Source organism: Pollachius pollachius (genome assembly GCF_949987615.1).
Source record: "Pollachius pollachius genome assembly, chromosome: 2".
Lineage (NCBI taxonomy): Eukaryota > Metazoa > Chordata > Actinopteri > Gadiformes > Gadidae > Pollachius > Pollachius pollachius.
The window spans coordinates 16,596,217-16,613,375 of NC_136935.1; the positions used below are offsets into that span (position 1 = coordinate 16,596,217).

At 46.7% G+C, this 17,159-nt stretch overlaps 1 protein-coding gene across 2 annotated transcripts in view; it reads left to right on the forward strand.

Annotated features, from left to right (window-relative positions):
- ank3a (ankyrin 3a) overlaps positions 1-17,159 on the forward strand; it is a 129,997-nt gene that overhangs the window by 86,430 nt on the left and 26,408 nt on the right. For both annotated transcript variants that reach the window (XM_079730873.1, XM_079730874.1), the window contains exons 19-29: positions 550-648; positions 1,130-1,228; positions 1,682-1,777; positions 2,805-2,877; positions 6,431-6,554; positions 10,752-10,854; positions 12,954-13,066; positions 13,888-13,920; positions 15,217-15,441; positions 15,992-16,146; positions 16,638-16,849. In XM_079730873.1, coding sequence (XP_079586999.1) covers positions 550-648; positions 1,130-1,228; positions 1,682-1,777; positions 2,805-2,877; positions 6,431-6,554; positions 10,752-10,854; positions 12,954-13,066; positions 13,888-13,920; positions 15,217-15,441; positions 15,992-16,146; positions 16,638-16,849 — 1,332 coding nt within the window. The remainder of the gene's footprint in view (positions 1-549; positions 649-1,129; positions 1,229-1,681; positions 1,778-2,804; positions 2,878-6,430; positions 6,555-10,751; positions 10,855-12,953; positions 13,067-13,887; positions 13,921-15,216; positions 15,442-15,991; positions 16,147-16,637; positions 16,850-17,159) is intronic.

The window sequence follows — 17,159 nt, forward strand, 5'->3', positions numbered from 1 at the left end:
CAAACACACACACACACATACACGCACAGACACACAAACACAGATTCACACTTACACACACACACACACACACACACACACACACACACACACACACACACACACACAGACACACACAGGCACATGCACGCCCACGGACACAGAAACACAGATTCACACTCACACACACAAACACACACGCGCATGGACATACAAAGACAGATTCACACACAGGCAAGCGCATACACACAGAGACCAAGGTCCAATCATGCTCATTATTTATAGTGAGACAAGAGACTGGCAGCCACTGAAGGTTGGACAACTCAAGGTTATCGGGTGCATTTGTGAATGTGCATTTACGTTTGTGCTGACAGGACAGTTGTTTACGGTAAAGAGGTCATTTCCCCATGCATCTCCTCCATTTGATACACACACACACACACACACACAGACGCACACACACACGCGTACACACAACTTGATAGGGTTTTGAAATCCAACACGCTTTATCATGTGTCCCCTTTTTTGATGATTGTACTCATAATCTGACTTTGTGTTAACCTTTTTCAGATGGGTTACACTCCATTGCACGTGGCTTGTCACTACGGTAATGTGAAGATGGCGCAATTCCTGTTACAGAACCATTCGCGGGTCAATGGGAAAACCAAGGTATGCAATCAACGCACTTATAGCGTGACCCTTTTCAAGCGCCGTCTCCATACATTGACACCTATAAACTTGGGATATTTTCCTACATGAATGTAAACTGAAGTCCGAAATAGAGTATATATCACATTGTACCGCAAGTCAGGTCTGCACAGTAAAGGGACGAGCTCCAACGGACACTTGAATATCAATGAGCTGGGGTTTGCATGCTCCCTTGAATTAATTCCTCTCATCATTTCTAGCTTGAAACCCAGCCTGATTCTGTTGTTTATCTCCACCTATGTTATTTGTATTATGTGTGTGTGGGTGCGTGTGTGTGTGTGTCTGCATGTGTGTGTGTGCGTGTGTGCATGTATGTGTGTTTGGGTTTCTGTGTGTGTGTGTGTGTGTGTGTGTGTGTGTGTGGGTGAGTGTGTGTGTGTGCATGTATGTGTGTTTGGGTTTCTGTGTGTGTGTGTGTGCATGTGTGTGTGTGTGTGTGCAGAATGGATACACTCCCCTCCACCAAGCGGCCCAGCAAGGCCACACCCACATCATCAACCTGCTGCTTCAGCACGGAGCCTCTGCCAATGAGCTCACACTGGTCAGTACACACAACACACACACATAAACATACACACCCATATACCTACAGGGGCCGCAGACAGACAACAAACACATATGTATGCATACAGAATTGGCTGTAGAAACATACATTTATATATATATATATATATATATATATATAAATGTATATATTTATACACAGAACGAGCCCATACACACATATAGCCGCAGAAACACACACAGACAGTGACACACATACACACAAACACAGTTTCTCTCGCTACCTGATTGATTTTGTTCTTACCCTTATGCACACACATGCACACTCTCTAACACACCCACACACACACACACACCCACACACACACACACAAACACAAGGAATGGATCAATCCCAAAAGAGATTAAAGTGCACTGTGCGAGCACTGATTCCTGCTTGTGCTTTTCCTCATGTGTGTTCTCCATGCTGGTCTCCGTGGTGGCTCATCAGAATGGTAACACTGCCCTGTCTGTCGCCCGTCGCCTTGGGTACATCTCAGTGGTGGATACCCTGAGACCACTGACCGACGAAAACCTGACCACTGTGGTGAGATCCCATCCCTATTGATAGAGCAAGGCACTGACACTGTCAGGGTTAGGATTCACCCCCCCCCCCCGGTGAATCCCACGCCCTGAGACGTGTATGCAACTCATGGTATTATCAGGGATTTTAGACACACAATTTCAATTTAACAGTGTATTATTACTATATTTTAAGAAAAAAATGCATTTACTTTATATTCATGAAAAGGCTAAAGTGGCCCTCTCAGGGATTTTTTGTTGAATAAATGTCTGTTATTTATCATGGAATGAAGCATCAAATGGGAATTGAGCAAATGGCCCACTGATGGAAGTCCTTGCATCTGGGGTGTTATGAATGGTAAAAACTGGTTGTCTTCAGATCTATGGGAACATTACCGCTTAGCGCCAAAGGTGGCGCCAAAGCGAATGAAACAGAAATCTTTAATCTCTGACGTTGGTTCTGAGACATAAAAATGAGACACGCTGTGTTACTCACTTATTGACCAACACAAGGCCAGTCAGTGTGTGAGGAAGCGTCCAGCCACTCAGTCGGTCATGCTATGGCAGGCGTGCGATGCTGTTGTCCATGAATGTGTAATGCAGGCAGGGCATGGATCGGGGCTTTAAGTCCCTCCTCAAATAACTTGGATCACTAGCAATGTAAGCTTTCCACGTGGGAGGGAGAGGGCTCAAGAGACTTGAGGTATTCTATAGAAAGGGAAAGAGAGAGAGAGGGGAAGGAAACGTATCTCTGTCCTATATGCTGTATGGACGATACTGTAAGTCGACTATAAGGGCAAAGGTCTTATAGGAGGGAAAATCTGTCATGTAACATTCATTGGGTTGTCAAACAGCACTGCTACCATTTGATTCGTTCAATGAAAATCGCATGTCGGAAGGTTTGGAACATAATATACATTTATAAACGTATCTTTCAAAATATTAATAAATAAAAGTACATCATCCAGATATAAATGTAAAGATTGAATAATGAATTGATAATGTTAAACATTTGTATGTTTGACCTTGTTTTGTCCTTTTCTTAAATGCAGACCGCAACAGAAAAACATAAAAGCAATGTTCCCGAGACCATGAACGAGTTCCTGGATATGTCAGACGACGAAGGTAAAGAAAACGCTTTCATTGTGTGCCATCTTTCTCTCCATTTCATCTTTATTTGAAATAACATTTGTCAACATTACATGGTGAGAGAATTGTTTGTGATTTCTTGATGCCTTTCCATCTCACGAGAGATTTTCTTTCACTTTTTTCCCACGGTTTTGAATGCATCTTTTGCTTCCCAAGTCGCTCAGACTCTGCTCCCCCGTTGTTTTACGAGCTAGCCACTGGCATAGCCTTCTGCTCTGCTGGGAAGTGTTTAAATCGTGTCACTGAGCATTTCCTTAAAGTTACAGAATTTACAGTTTCTTTAAGCCTTCCCGTAGCCAGGCAGTTCAAAATTAATTAAATTGGTTAGGTTTGAAACTATGGCACTCTAAGCAGTTGGATACAGTTCTCAGAATTTAGATATAAGTAATTATTGTCTTTATTCAATACTATTATTATTCGCTGCACAACTTTTTAGTTGTTCGTACAGTTTTTTTTCATACTAATGTGGTTGTCACATTGTATAAACACAGCAGTGACCTGTATTCCAGCTGTTAACTCTGTTGTTTACGGCCCGTATTGTTGGTGACAGACAGCCAGTCTGCTGTCCTTTGTGTTGGAATCAGTGGGCAGAAGGGCCTGTAAAATTGATGAGCTGGTTCACGACTGTTGCTTAGGAGACTGGGTGGTGTGGAGTTTCTATGTCAGATGATACAGTGTCTAATGACACACACCCACACACATGTACACACTCACAGACACAGACACAGACACACACACACACACACACACACACACACACACACACACACACACAAACACAGACGCACACTTGAACATGATGAAGATGCGTCAGAATATGTTTGGACCCAGTTGTACATTCCCAAAGTCCAGTGTTGCATTTGTGGGTCTGTATGCTCTGAAGAACCAAATAAGCCTGTACATGTGCACGTATGTTGATGTGCGTGTGTGTGTGTGTGTGTGTGGGTGTGTGCGTGTGCGTGTGTTTGAGTGTCTGTAAGAACATGTTTACGGACACATTGATCACTAGGCCTACGTGAGGGAATGAGATGAGGGAAGACCAGGATCCTCCCTTTAAGCCTGAGTGGAAGAGGCCAATCCCATTAAGTTGTTAGCGGCAGGTGAGAAAACCAAGCATGGCACCCTAGCCTGCTGACTTCTCTTAGAGTCAGCCTTGGTGCCAGGACACTTGTCTCATGCTTGGTGCACAATGCAGAATACTGAGTGCCATCTTTAGACTAGGTGCCCTATTCCTACCCACACACTTGGTCTCAACAGGCCAGGCGATATAAATGAGGTTTCAGATTGAACTTTTGTTTAAAAAATATATATTATTTTAAAACATTTGTTGGCAAATTATCTATAACCCTACAAACATTCATTTAAAAATGTATATTTTGTAATTTAAGAATTATCTAAAGGAACCATGACTATAGGATTTTTTGATATATGTTGGTAACTTGTTAGCTGTAAATAATATACAACAGAACAACAATACAACACAACACAAAGCTATATCGCGCACAAGTGTTGGTTGTTCAAGCATGAGATGCCGTCCAACTCTCTGACACCCCTCTCGGCGGAGAAAGAGAATCGAACAAGTGTTTCGGTGGGAGATGTGTTGCTGCGTCAGAGGTGGTGTCAATAGCCTCTTCCCTCTCTCTGCTCCACAAGTTCCAGCCTCCTCGGTTTCTAGTGTGTCGAGTTCACCACCACCTTGGTTCCTTCTCATTCAGAGGGCATTCTACCGAGGAACGACTGGCCTACCCATGAGTGAAGGGCTTTAAATCATTGTAAGGACGTTGGTGACCGTTGGACATGATATTGAAGATAAGGAGGGATATGCACCGTGCCAATGCTTTCCGTCTCTCTCTCTGGCTAACCCCGAGCTGTTGAACTTTCGCCTTTTAAGCCGCCTCTGCAGCGCAGCAGGTCTTGTCGACGTTCTGTGGCTTCGATCCGCCTTTTTCTCACGAGTGGAATTAGTTTGTTTTCTTCGAGAACGACGAAATACGATTATTTGTGGGCCAGTAAAATATGAGTTTTACGGGCTATAAAAGATCTTCATACATTGCGAGGAGAACTTTTTTTCCCCGAGTCCATTCAACCGGCCAGCTAATTGAGTGATTATTTTCTCTCTGATTGGATAATCGATTTATTCCACTTGATTGGATCACGTCCATCTTGGAATATAGAAGAGTTGGGATCGCTATGGCTGACATTGGCACAGGTAAGTTAGTGTTATAGTTATTACGGTAGTGAAGGTTGTATGGACATATGCTACGTGAAAGACTGCGCTGTGAGAGAGAGAGAGAGAGAGAGAGAGAGAGAGAGAGAGAGAGGGGGGGGGGGGGGGGACTGGGAGAGAGAGTGGTACTGGGAGAGAGAGGAAAAGAGAGAGGGAGAGCGCGAGAAAGAGAGAGCGAAAAAGAGAGAGAGAGAGAGAGCGAGACTGGCAACAGACAGTGAGAGAATCGCTTGTTGTGACGTTGAAGCTTTAGTGCTGCATTGGGTTTCAAAAAGAAGCTGGTACTACGGATTAATCGGATTGAAGGACCACGACCACATTATTATCATCATCATCGCTGTATATCTGAAATGGGACCAGGGCTCGCGGCGGTAGCGGGTGGTGCTCGTGAGCTGCTCATCGGCGTTTTCCCATGGTGTCCATCCGGACTAGCGGAGAGTGCGGCAGTATCCTGAGGTAGCGGGCTGCTGGGGGAGGAGGGGCTGCGGTGGAGGAGTGGAGAAGTGTTGCAGGGAACAACACAGCAGCGTCGGCTATGAGGGAGAAGGGAAGACGCTCGAGCCGCCCCTCCGGCGGCAGCGGCGGCAGCGGTAGCGGTGGCGGCTACGTTGACCGGCGCGTGATAGTTCACCGGTCTGCCGAACGAGGTGCAGTGCAGTGCAGTGCAGTTATTTTGTTGTGTGTGTGTGTGTGTGTGTGTGTGTGTGTGTGTCTGTCTGTGTGTGAGGCAAGCAGAAACAGTGTTGTGTGTGTGTGTGCGTCTATGTGTGTATGTGTGTGTGTGTGTGTGTGTGTGTGTGCGTCTATGTGTGTCTGTGTGTGTGCGTGTGTGTGTGCGTGCGTGTGTGCGTGCGTGTGTGTGTGTGTGTGTCTGGGAGCCTATGCTGCGCTACCAGGTCCGGTGTTGGAGGTAGCTACGTCTTCTTCTCTTGCGGTAGCCCTACCGCAAAGTGGCACACATTTCATTCGCTACGGTGTGTCTGCGTGTTGACCTCCTTAAACAGTCCATGTCGCAGCTTTCTCGCAACGCTACTGTGGATGTCGTGGTGCAATCCACAGAGCAAAAAAAATAAGTTGCGGTTTCCCGGGGTTTACAGGCCGGTGATATTGTTCGATAGATTAGCCTGCAATGAATGGTGCTATCAGACACGTAAATGATAGAAAACACACGTAGACTACTAGGTGTGACGAGTCGCCCCATCATACGTTCCTTCATCGCATCTGGTATGTCATCGATTGGCCTTTATTTGTATATTTGTAGCCTAACTTGAGGATGTATGCTTGCCCCCCCCCACCTTGCAGGTGAGGATGCAATGACTGGGGACACGGACAAGTACCTGCGGCCCCAGGACCTGAAAGAGCTGGGGGATGATTCTCTGCCCCAGGAGGGCTACATGGGCTTCAGTATAGGAGCGCGCTCGGCCAGGTAATAGCTCCTCACTGTTTTTCATAATAGAATCAATGCAAGCCTATTGGTCGATTTGGTATGCAGCCGTGTGTTATTATAACATGAGTAAGCAGATGGCAGTGTAGTCCTATAGAGGTTATACACCTTTAATGAGGTTTAGTTATTCCTGACGTGTAGCCTACCTTCGTCATGCGCAAACGTGTTAGAGGATGACAGAAGACGACCTCACACGTTCTCTTTAAAACTCTGAATGAGTGGTGAATGTTAGCCCCCCCCCCCGACCCACTCCCCTCTCTTGCACACACACAAAACACAAAAACACACACAGACACACACACAAACACAAACACACACAGCAAACCCAAGAAAGCAGCGGTTGCCGTGCACTGATTCAACGTGACAAAGTGATTCAGCGTTTTGTGTGCGGCCTAATTCATTCATAAACCGTTCAAAGACAGTCCAGCCGGGAGCCATACTTTAACAGGTCGCTATTACTGGCATATCCCCCCTAGCAGTCACAGCCTCCATCACACGGCCCAATTTTGTCCTTCTTTTTTTGCACAGGCACTAACTAGCCGACTGCTTTATATGGGGTGCGACTGGCAAGCCATGCTCGGCCCAGTATTGTGCTGCCATTCATATTATTGAGCGGCCATTGTGGTCGACCGGGCAGCTGGCAGGTATGCGTGGCGCTGCCCGGTCCAGAAACAAAACAACAAAGAGCAGTGTGAAGGGAAAAAGCAGCACACCATAATAGAAAGAAACGCTGTAATCAAGCCATCAAACAGAGATTACTGTTGGACAAAAGTGTGTACCTTTTTGCCATAGCCCAGGGGTCAAAGCTTGATGTCTGTATAATTACTCGATTATAAATACGAAAAACAAATAGACACTGGGCATATAGCATCACTTTTCCGGATTGAACTGGCCTGCTGTTCTCCACATAGGTCTTTAAAGCTAATGATGTGGTGGTGCACTAATGTTGCACAGGAGTGTGGATTCTGATGTTGCTGCTGAAGTATGAATGTATGATGCTGATCAAAGGCTATTTTTTCCCTCTTTCGTTTACCTTACCTTTTCTGTCTGTCACATCGGCTTTGCATGGTTCGCTCTCGGACCGAGGCCTTTTGAGATACAGACTGACACAGAACCTAAAGAGACGCATTCAAAATGATGCACGCATGCAGTCTCTCTCACACACACACACACACACACACACACACACACACACACACACACACACAGTCTCAAACACACACACAGTCTCAAACACACACATACACAGTCACACACACACACACCCATACACACACACACACATACACACAAACACAGGTCTAGTCTGGGAGTGCGACCATGCAAACGTACAGCATCAGTAACATGTATATTTAAAAAAGAGAGATCCACAGCATCAATGCTTCAATGTCCTCAACAATTCTTTGCTTTTCACGTTCCTCTTTTCCAATCTTTTTTTTGTCCTTGTTTTCCTGTCTTTGCAATCTGTCCGTTCCTCACCCCTAGCCCTAGGATCAGGTAAGACCAGTACAGTAGTCATGTGTAGTACTCTTAACAGTAGTCGTGGTCGTGGTAGGCGACATTCGTTGTGTGTGACCCTTTAAAGTGTCCTTTCTGATAGCTAACCTGTAACGTAACAATCACATGCCGTCACCTGTACACACCAGCCTCATTAACCACTGTCCTCCATTGTGTGTGTGTTGTGCGGTCAATTTGTCGTTTTGTGGTCTTTACACGTTTCATGGGTCGTTCATTTTAGTGAATCATTCTTTCATCCTGTTTTGTCCGTCCCAGAATAAGAGTCATTATATTTGCAAAAAACAACAACTAAGTGGCTATATTTTAATTTTAGTTACGTTTATTTTGTGATTGGAAGTAAGTGGAATTTATTGTGTGGTTTGTTTGGATCGCACCAGAAAGGCTTGGTGTGTTTTTTTGTCCAATGGCATTTTCCCCCATGTTTTGTTTTTAAATGTTTTAATTGTCGTGCTACGTAGCTTCCAGGGATCAAGTACAACAATTCCATTCCCAATCACTTGCGCTTAGTCCCTATGATATCTAACAATGCCAGTAATGAACCCCTTTTATCTCAGTGTAACCTATACATACAGTATATATCCCCCCAGAGGTGTCCTAACCGTTTGGTGTCAGAAACACCACTAGTGTACAGAGACGGAAGTCTGAACAGACTTAACAGCCTTGGAATTTTCTTCTGGCTCTTTCTAAAACACCCGCGTAAACCATGGGACGTTTTGAGAAAAGACAGACCACCCCTCCCTCATTAGACAGAGACACAGACACACGTACACACACACACACACACACACACGGACACACACACACACGGACACACAGCAGCGGCAGAGACACAGTCCAGCAGAACCAAACCACAAAAAAAAGAGTATAAACATCCCACTCGGTTCCTTGGATTCCAGAAAACACTAAAGTCTCTTTCAGATCATGTTAGGAAACAAGGTGCAAACAGGCAGAACAGGAGCTAAAGAGCCCATGAAGGCACAAACACCTCTCAGTCGATGAAGTGACTTGTCAACAGTAGGAGTGAATAGAGTCGAGCACGAGGGAGGGAGACTGAAGCGTGCCAAGTAAAGTCAGATGGCAAGACCGCAAGGGGGACAGACATTCAGAACAGACCGTGAGGAGAACCGACGGGGACTGGGTCTTCGGAAAAAGGCCTGCCGGAACTCAAAAATAGGAATGAGGAGGGCGAGAGGGGAGGGGGGGAGAGAGGGGTAGAGGGGGGGGAGGATGGCTCCAGGTCCATTCAGGCCATACAGAGTTGCCTGGTAACTTGGTCGGCAGGGTGGGAAAGGCTGTGCTGAATAAAGGGCTTCTCTCTCTGTGTCTGAATAGCGTTCCCACTCGAACCTGCTGAGCTCTGCGCTCTCTCCCTCTCGCTCGCCCGATCACACTCTGCACACACTGGCCAACACGCAGAAAAATGACACACACACACACACACACACACACACACACACACACACACATGCGCTTGCATCCTTTGACACATCTATACACACAATAGTACAGTCTCTAGACTTTGCGCACTCACGGCATAGATTGTAATGGTTTTGCATAAACATGTGAAAAGTCCCGAGAGTATAATGTAGTATTGGATGCTCAAATGTGCATTGTATGCTCTTTGCACTCACACTGTTTGGAATTATGTAGCTGAGTTTTGCATAAACACACACCTCATGGAATACAGTCATGCAAATGCAACTGTGTACCCCGCAAACACAGCCATTTGAAATAAACCATACTAGCAGTCAATGACGAGAACCGTTGCAATTCCTTTGCGCTCATGGAAAGACTACAGAAGTTGAAACAAAACATAGAGACAAACAAGAAGAGCCAGGAGAGCGTTGTACAGCCGTGCCCTCAGCCTGCGAGAGCCACTGCAAACAGGAAGACGTCATCACACAGCAATAAAGCAGACTGCCGCAAAAACAAAAAGCTAGCATTTTAAACCTGTGTAGCTCTTTGTTGCTATCTAGCTAAAAGCCAGACCTGGGCCAGCTGCTAATTTGAGTGAGTCATATCTCTAAATGTGATCTATATTTAGTCTAAATTTGAAGGTGCAAGATTAGGAAAAGATGCTTGCCTCACCCTTGTTGCTGTTGACAATATTCCAATATCCTTTTGATACCATTCGTAAATAATTTAATTAAAAACATTACTGACGTACAACGACATCTCTATCCCTTGATATACCATACTTCCTCAATTAGAGACTCTCAATTACATATACGATACATCATTCCATATTTACCATACAGCACAAATTAACCACAACTTCAATTTTCTCTCGAGCCACCCTCTTTTTAACTATTTGTCATACTCTGCCTCTCTCACATAGTGCAAGAAAATCCTCATTCTCACTTCCGTTTCTGAATAACCTTGCATGCATACACCCATCACGACTCCTTCTACAGTGGTGGGCTTTAACCACCACATAATCTCTGCCATTCCTTTTTCCCTCGGACCCTGTTCTTGCCCGGTTCACACACTAGTTCCCTGGAGGTTGCAGGTAGTAACCCTTCCCTGTTGTGTTTTTTTTTTTTTCTTTGTTCCACTGCTTTGTGTCGCCCCATCTCCCCCGTTCCCCCCCCTCTTCCTCCCTTCCTTCCTTCATTCCTCCTTCCTCCCGCGCTGCGCTGGGTGCCGCGTGGTAACATGTAGCCTCCGATCCTTCAGTTCGGATAGGTCCAACACTCTAAACCGGAGCTCCTACGCCCGGGACAGCATGATGATCGAGGAGATCCTGGCCCCCACCAAGGACACGGTAAGGCAGCTCCTCTCCCTTCCTCCATGGCCTCACGGCCTCTGGGGACTTAGCCGCCCATCTCCATGTCCTACTGGCTGCCGGTACCTGAAGGTCAGTGTAGCAAGGTCCATGCTGCACAGAACCTACAGGTGCAGGTGACTGCTGCTCTCCAACTAGGTGGCTTTTACTGGGCTCCTCCAGACAAGGACGCAGGGTGGGGGTGTTGGAAACCGGTTTATTTTAAGGTTTGCAGACTTGATGCGTGACGATGGTGATCCGTGCTGCCATGCAGGAGAGCTCCTCGAGTGTGTGGTGATGGCTGGTTTAATCTTTGCACACTGATTGTTCAATGCTCCAGGTGTGCAGCCTCACCCAGCCCCAGAGTCCAATCAGTCTGAGTCGGGCCAGGTGGGGCTGCTTAAACCAGCCCTTACCTACACACACTACCATTACCTGTCGTCATTACTGGTTACCAGGGGCAACGGTGAGGGCTTTGGATGGGATGACAGTAGTTGTGGACTGATGGGATTGTGTTCTGTACGCCAGCAAAAGCGGTGGATGCCATGCTTGTCGTCCATTCCGGAGAGCTGCGGGAGGGTAGAGATTGCATGGCCTTCACACAGTTGGAGGGTTTGTTCAGGCCTCAAGGCTTTTGGGGACCTCCTGCTGGCTTTCTCATGGAAACCCACGACCAGTTCTGTGTGTGTTTGTGTGTGTGTGTGTGTTGGGGTTTTCTTGTGTGTTTGAGTTGGTGAGGGGCGGGGGGCGGGGGGGGGGGGGGGGGGGGGGGGGGGGGGGGGGGGGGGGGGGGGGTTCTATGTGTGTGCGTCTATGTGTGTGTTGTTTGTGTGTGTGTGTGTGTTTATGTGTGAGTGTGCAGCCTGTTATAAAGCTGGAGGGTCCAGGATATGATCTAAAGCAGGGTCTAACCTCTCGGACCCTTAGCACTGTTAGTAACTCAACCTGCAAGTTCAAGAACACATTCCTTAAAGTTTTCCAACTATAAGTGGCCAAGGCCTTGGCACGTATTTCTGTTATTAGGGGCTAAATATGGACAGGAGAAGGACATTGTTTTGACTTCTGAATGGGTGTGTTGAGGTGTATGGAGAAACACTGTGTTCCTTCAATGAATGACCTAGCTTCTTATCCCAAGGCCATATTTAGCTCATGGTTAAAGTTACAGCATCTCCCTCACGGGATTGACAAAGTGTTACCTTATCTTAAAGTTACAAAATGAGCTTTAACAGTTAGAATTTGACTGTCTGCCGTCCCACTAATTCTACATAAGATGTGTCTCTCCTTAATGAATACATACCATGAAACCTTCTTGATCTGGAACATCCTTAGTAGACAACATTCTCAACTCCCTCTCTTCCCCTCCTAAGCTTCAGAGCGGCTGTAAAGAGATTTCCTACTTGGTTGACCCTCTAAATAAGGTATAATGTGTGGTCGGTGTGCCTCCTCATACTCATACCACTTCACCTGATTGATCACTGACTTGTGTGTGGTCCTTCTCTTCAGTTCATTTTTCGTTTTTTGGTCCAGCTCGTCATTGTTCTTTTGTCAGTCAAAGTGTCCTTGAGTTTCCCATGAGTTCATCGTCACCTGAATGTCCAAAATAGGACTCTCTTGCTTTTGGCTCGGAGAAAGCTCTGTCCTAATTTTTTGAACATTTGCATGTTTTATCGAAGCATCAAAGTTTTGTTTCCATAAGTCATTGTGAATGTTTATGTAAATGAGCTGTCATGTTATCAGCTCTCTGGTTCATACGTCATCATATTTGCTATAATACTGTAACTGTTGTAGTACTTTAACAAAATCTCTCTTAATGTCTGTCCTATCTCTCAACTATTTCCCCACCTTCTTGCACCTTCTTCGTGTACATTCTGTCTTCATCTCGCTGCTGGACTACTTTCTCTTTTAATTCACCTGCTGTCCTCCCTTCTCTCTTCTTCCAACCTCTCCTCTAAATCTCCTCCACCTCTCCTTTCCCTCGCTAACATCAGATGTCCAACCTGTCAATCATCTCCGCTCACCCCCTCCCTCCACTCTGTTCCCTCCCCCTCGTTACTGTACTCCTCTTTTGATTGGCCGATGATGCCCTTTTTCCCCCCCAGCATTTGGCCGTGACCAGGGACTACAGCACTGAGTGCATGCGTCGGTACAGCTGGACCCCAGACACCATGGACCACAGCCAACACAACACCGTGTCCAGCCCCATCCACTCTGGGTAAGTACCGCATGCAACACTCTCACCCCGTCAGCGATGTGGACTACACATAAATACAATGGCTTTGACATGCACAGCACATCCTGTATCTTTTACAATGCCATGATGCCACGAGAAGCAGATTATGGTTTGGCATTACCGTGCCGATATTACAGATCTTCCTAAAACAATTCAGTGTTAACGCACCGCGTGAGAGCGAGGTGTTTGCACAAGCTCACAACCCCGAAGTGGTGTGGCATGGCACCGCGACACGTAACGATAACACATGATCTCAGACGTTCACTTAGGCGATGTCCACTTTCATAACACCGGTCCTTAGACGTAGAACAGAGAGCCTGTCCACTCTCTCTTTCTCTCTCTCTCTGTCGCTGTCTCGTCACCAGGCTCCGCTGTGATGATCTAGTTACCCAGGGGGAACAAGTGATTATGTTTTCTCCTTTTGATGGTATAGCACATGTCCACATGCAGGCGCCCGCAGTCTAAATGAATGGTATTTATGTTGAAATGACGTTAAAGGCTCCTCTTTCAAAGTCGACCTACGGCCTCATGTGGGGCCCCCAATTTCTACTGTTAATTTATTCAATGTTTATTCAATGTCTCATCTTTTGTTTGCCCTTTTTAATATTACATTTTATCCACCCTGACTCTCTCACGTAACCTTTCAGGCTGTGCCCCGCTCAGTGTCTAATGAACTCATTGATTAGGTAGAAACCTAACCCCAGCAGAACCTGTGACGTGTTGTTGAACCCCTGATACTAAACGTGTGTTCCTCGGTCTTCTGCCCTCTGCCGTTGTCTCCGTGTCTTTTTTATATTTCACAGCTTGTCCTCCCCGCTCCCCCAGTATGACTCCAGGTGATGAATGAGCTCGCTGGTTACCTCCCTCGACCCCTTCCCCCTCCCCTTCCACCACCCCGGCCGTGACGCCGTAGCGATGTCACTCACTTCCCTGATCACTCTTCTCTTCCTCTTGTTTGATTTTATTTTGATATTATTTCATTTTCTAAAGCCACTCTCTCGGTCATGTTCTCTTCCGTTCTCCCGCGCCGTGCAGTCTGTGTCCGTGGCGTCTTGTGTGTGTTGGTTTGGTTTCTCATCTGCATACAGACTAGCCGGTAGAAGTGTGTCAAGATGTCTTCGGATGTTCCTCTCTCATCTATCGCGCCATCCTCTTTTCTTTCCTCCCTCTCTCCGAACGCGCATTAAAATGAAAAGCTGCCCACTGGACGAACGCAGTGTTTTGTTTTAATAAATTGTTTCCCCCCCCCCCCCAATCCCATAACAGAAATGCTCTTTTGTTAGGGGAGATTGGTAATCAACTAATAAGAAAGAAAATAATATTAATTAATAAGACGCAATATCTGACAACACACTAGGAATGCTGACTTCATCTCTTCATTAACAGCCCTTCTATTCTGAAGCGTTTAATACATTATTAAAAACATATAACAGCTGACATTCATATTGAAACATATCACATTTGCTGTCCACTGTTTGGCTTAATAAGGCATCACAATTCATTATTCCTTCTTCCATAATAAGCAATAGCAAATCCTGACGTTCCCTGTCATTTTTCTGCCTGTCACAAAATTAATAGAACGGCAAAGCACATTATAACTTCACCCTGCTTCATTTAAAAGTCATGTCCCTAGGCTAGGTAAAAACTCATGATGAAATTATTTAATTTATTTGATCACTGAAGCCTGCTTTAGAGTGGAGGGTGTGGGGGGCCTGAAACTTTGGCAGCTATCACAAATTTTGCTCTCAAAGTAGTCAGCGACAGCTTCAATCGCCTGTGGTTTTGGTTTCAAAATCCACATGAATCAGTAAACTGCCAGCTTTCACACCTCGACCCTTCCTAGTCTCAAGTCTCATTTCTCATCATCCACGCGGTCTCCCTCAGTCCTCTGTGTCGTGGTCATCATAAAATGTCTCTCTCTTGGTGTTGGGGTTTTGGGGTACAGTGATCACAGCATGGACCTCACCATTACCTCCTCACCGTGTGTCCTCGTGGTGTAGCTTCCGTCTTTTTACTTATTCTCCTCCTGTTCATCCCCCGAGGTTGTCAGTCCCTATCCACGCTAACACCACTGTGGTTCTTTTCTGTGTGTGTGTGTGTGTGTGTGTGTGTGGGACGGGGGCCCGCTGCAGGTTCCTGGTCAGCTTCATGGTGGACGCCCGCGGCGGCTCCATGCGGGGCAGCCGCCACAACGGAATGCGCATCATCATCCCGCCCAGGAAGTGCACGGCACCCACGCGCATCACCTGCCGCCTGGCCAAGAGGCACAAGCTGGCCTACCCCCCGCCCATGGTGGAGGGGGAGGGCCTGGTCAGCAGGCTGGTGGAGGTGGGCCCGGCCGGGGCCCAGTTCCTAGGGTAGGCACCCCCACACACACACGCACACCTTTTAACTACTACTCTGTTGCTTTGAAAACCGTTTGGTTTGATCTCTGAGGAAGGGGACAAGATTGCGCTTTGTGGAGATTGAGAATAATGTCCATCCATCATTCTATGTAGTTAATGATCTAGCTGTCTAGCTATATTTGCTGTCTTACTACTGCTACTACTACTACTACTACTACTACTACTACTGCTGCTGCTACTACTACTGCTAGTGGTTACAGTTGGAGTTTGATGTTGGAGCAGTTTGAGGAGGGGGCGGTTGGAAGATATTTGGACTCAATGCGTAGGTGGCCCCAAAACACACAGCAGGAGATCTCTTAAGCTGGAGCTTCACTTCTAGACCGTACCGGTTATTGTTATGCAACGACCACGGCGCAAGATACTCAAGTCAGTCGTAGTAGTCGTTTTTTTTTTGTGAGGAGGGTGTGAAAAGAATGTGTAGTTAAGTGAGATTTTACATTGATTTTCTTTTTTGTTAACCCTAACCCTTTACTAAGACGTATTGTATGATACCTGGTCGCAGCCCTGTGATCGTGGAGATCCCTCACTTCGGCTCCATGCGCGGTAAGGAGAGGGAGCTGATTGTGTTGCGGAGTGACAACGGGGACACGTGGAAGGAGCACCAGTCGGACGCACGGACCGAAGACCTCCTGGAGCTGCTCAACGGCATGGACGAAGGTAACTGGAGAAAGCGCCGTTGGTAACCCATAGCAACCAGTAACCAATCTTAGATCTAGCCGGGTTACTGCCAGCTACTTCGGAGTCTCATTAAAGCTAATGCTATTTGATGAGTGAAATGAATACTTGCTGTGCATCTGCAGTGTTTGGTTTTTCAAGTGTGTTGCGCACCATCTGAAACGCATGAAGCAATGTTATACAGTACATAGAAACCATAAGGGATATTTTGGCATTGTTAATGAATGGAACGATTTAAAAGATGTTTAGCAAGTTATGGATGGGCCTAGCTGGTCTGTGCCAAATGTCTGTGCCACTGCCAAGAACAAGGACATTGTTAGAAATGTGTAATTACACTCTGAATGGCCAATGTTCTGCTGTGACGTCTCTGTAAAAAGCAATCCTATTAATTACTTGTCGGTGTAAACTCATTTGAATACTATCAGCCGATTTTCTAAACCTATACCCCCGCCTGGCCGTCGTGTCGTCCCCAGAGCTGGACAGCCCCATCGAGCTGGAGAAGAAGCGCATCTGCCGCATCGTCACCATGGACTTCCCGCAGTACTTTGCGGTGGTGTCCCGGATCAAGCAGGAGTCCAACCACATGGGCCCCGACGGAGGCACGCTGCTCAGCTCCACCGTGCCCATGGTCCAGGCCTCCTTCCCCCAGGGGGCGCTCACCAAGAAGATCCGCGTGGGACTGCAGGTATACACACACGCATACACCAAAACACTTACACTCACACACACACACACTCACACACGCCACTCATCCGCGCGCACCCCGGCCCTCTGATCTCAGCGGGGTTTGAAGTCGTCACCTCTATTCTCGACTTCGCCCGCTCCGGATGGCAACCACCGCTCTATTATTTATCAAGGCCTGGCCCGGTTTCATCAAGCTAAATATTTGATTTGGCCTTGCAAATTATGCCCACATGGGTGTTTCTGATGTGAAGTGTCGGCGTGGCTTGTGTCACTGGGATGGCTGGACTAGAAGACAGACCAATCCCCCTGTT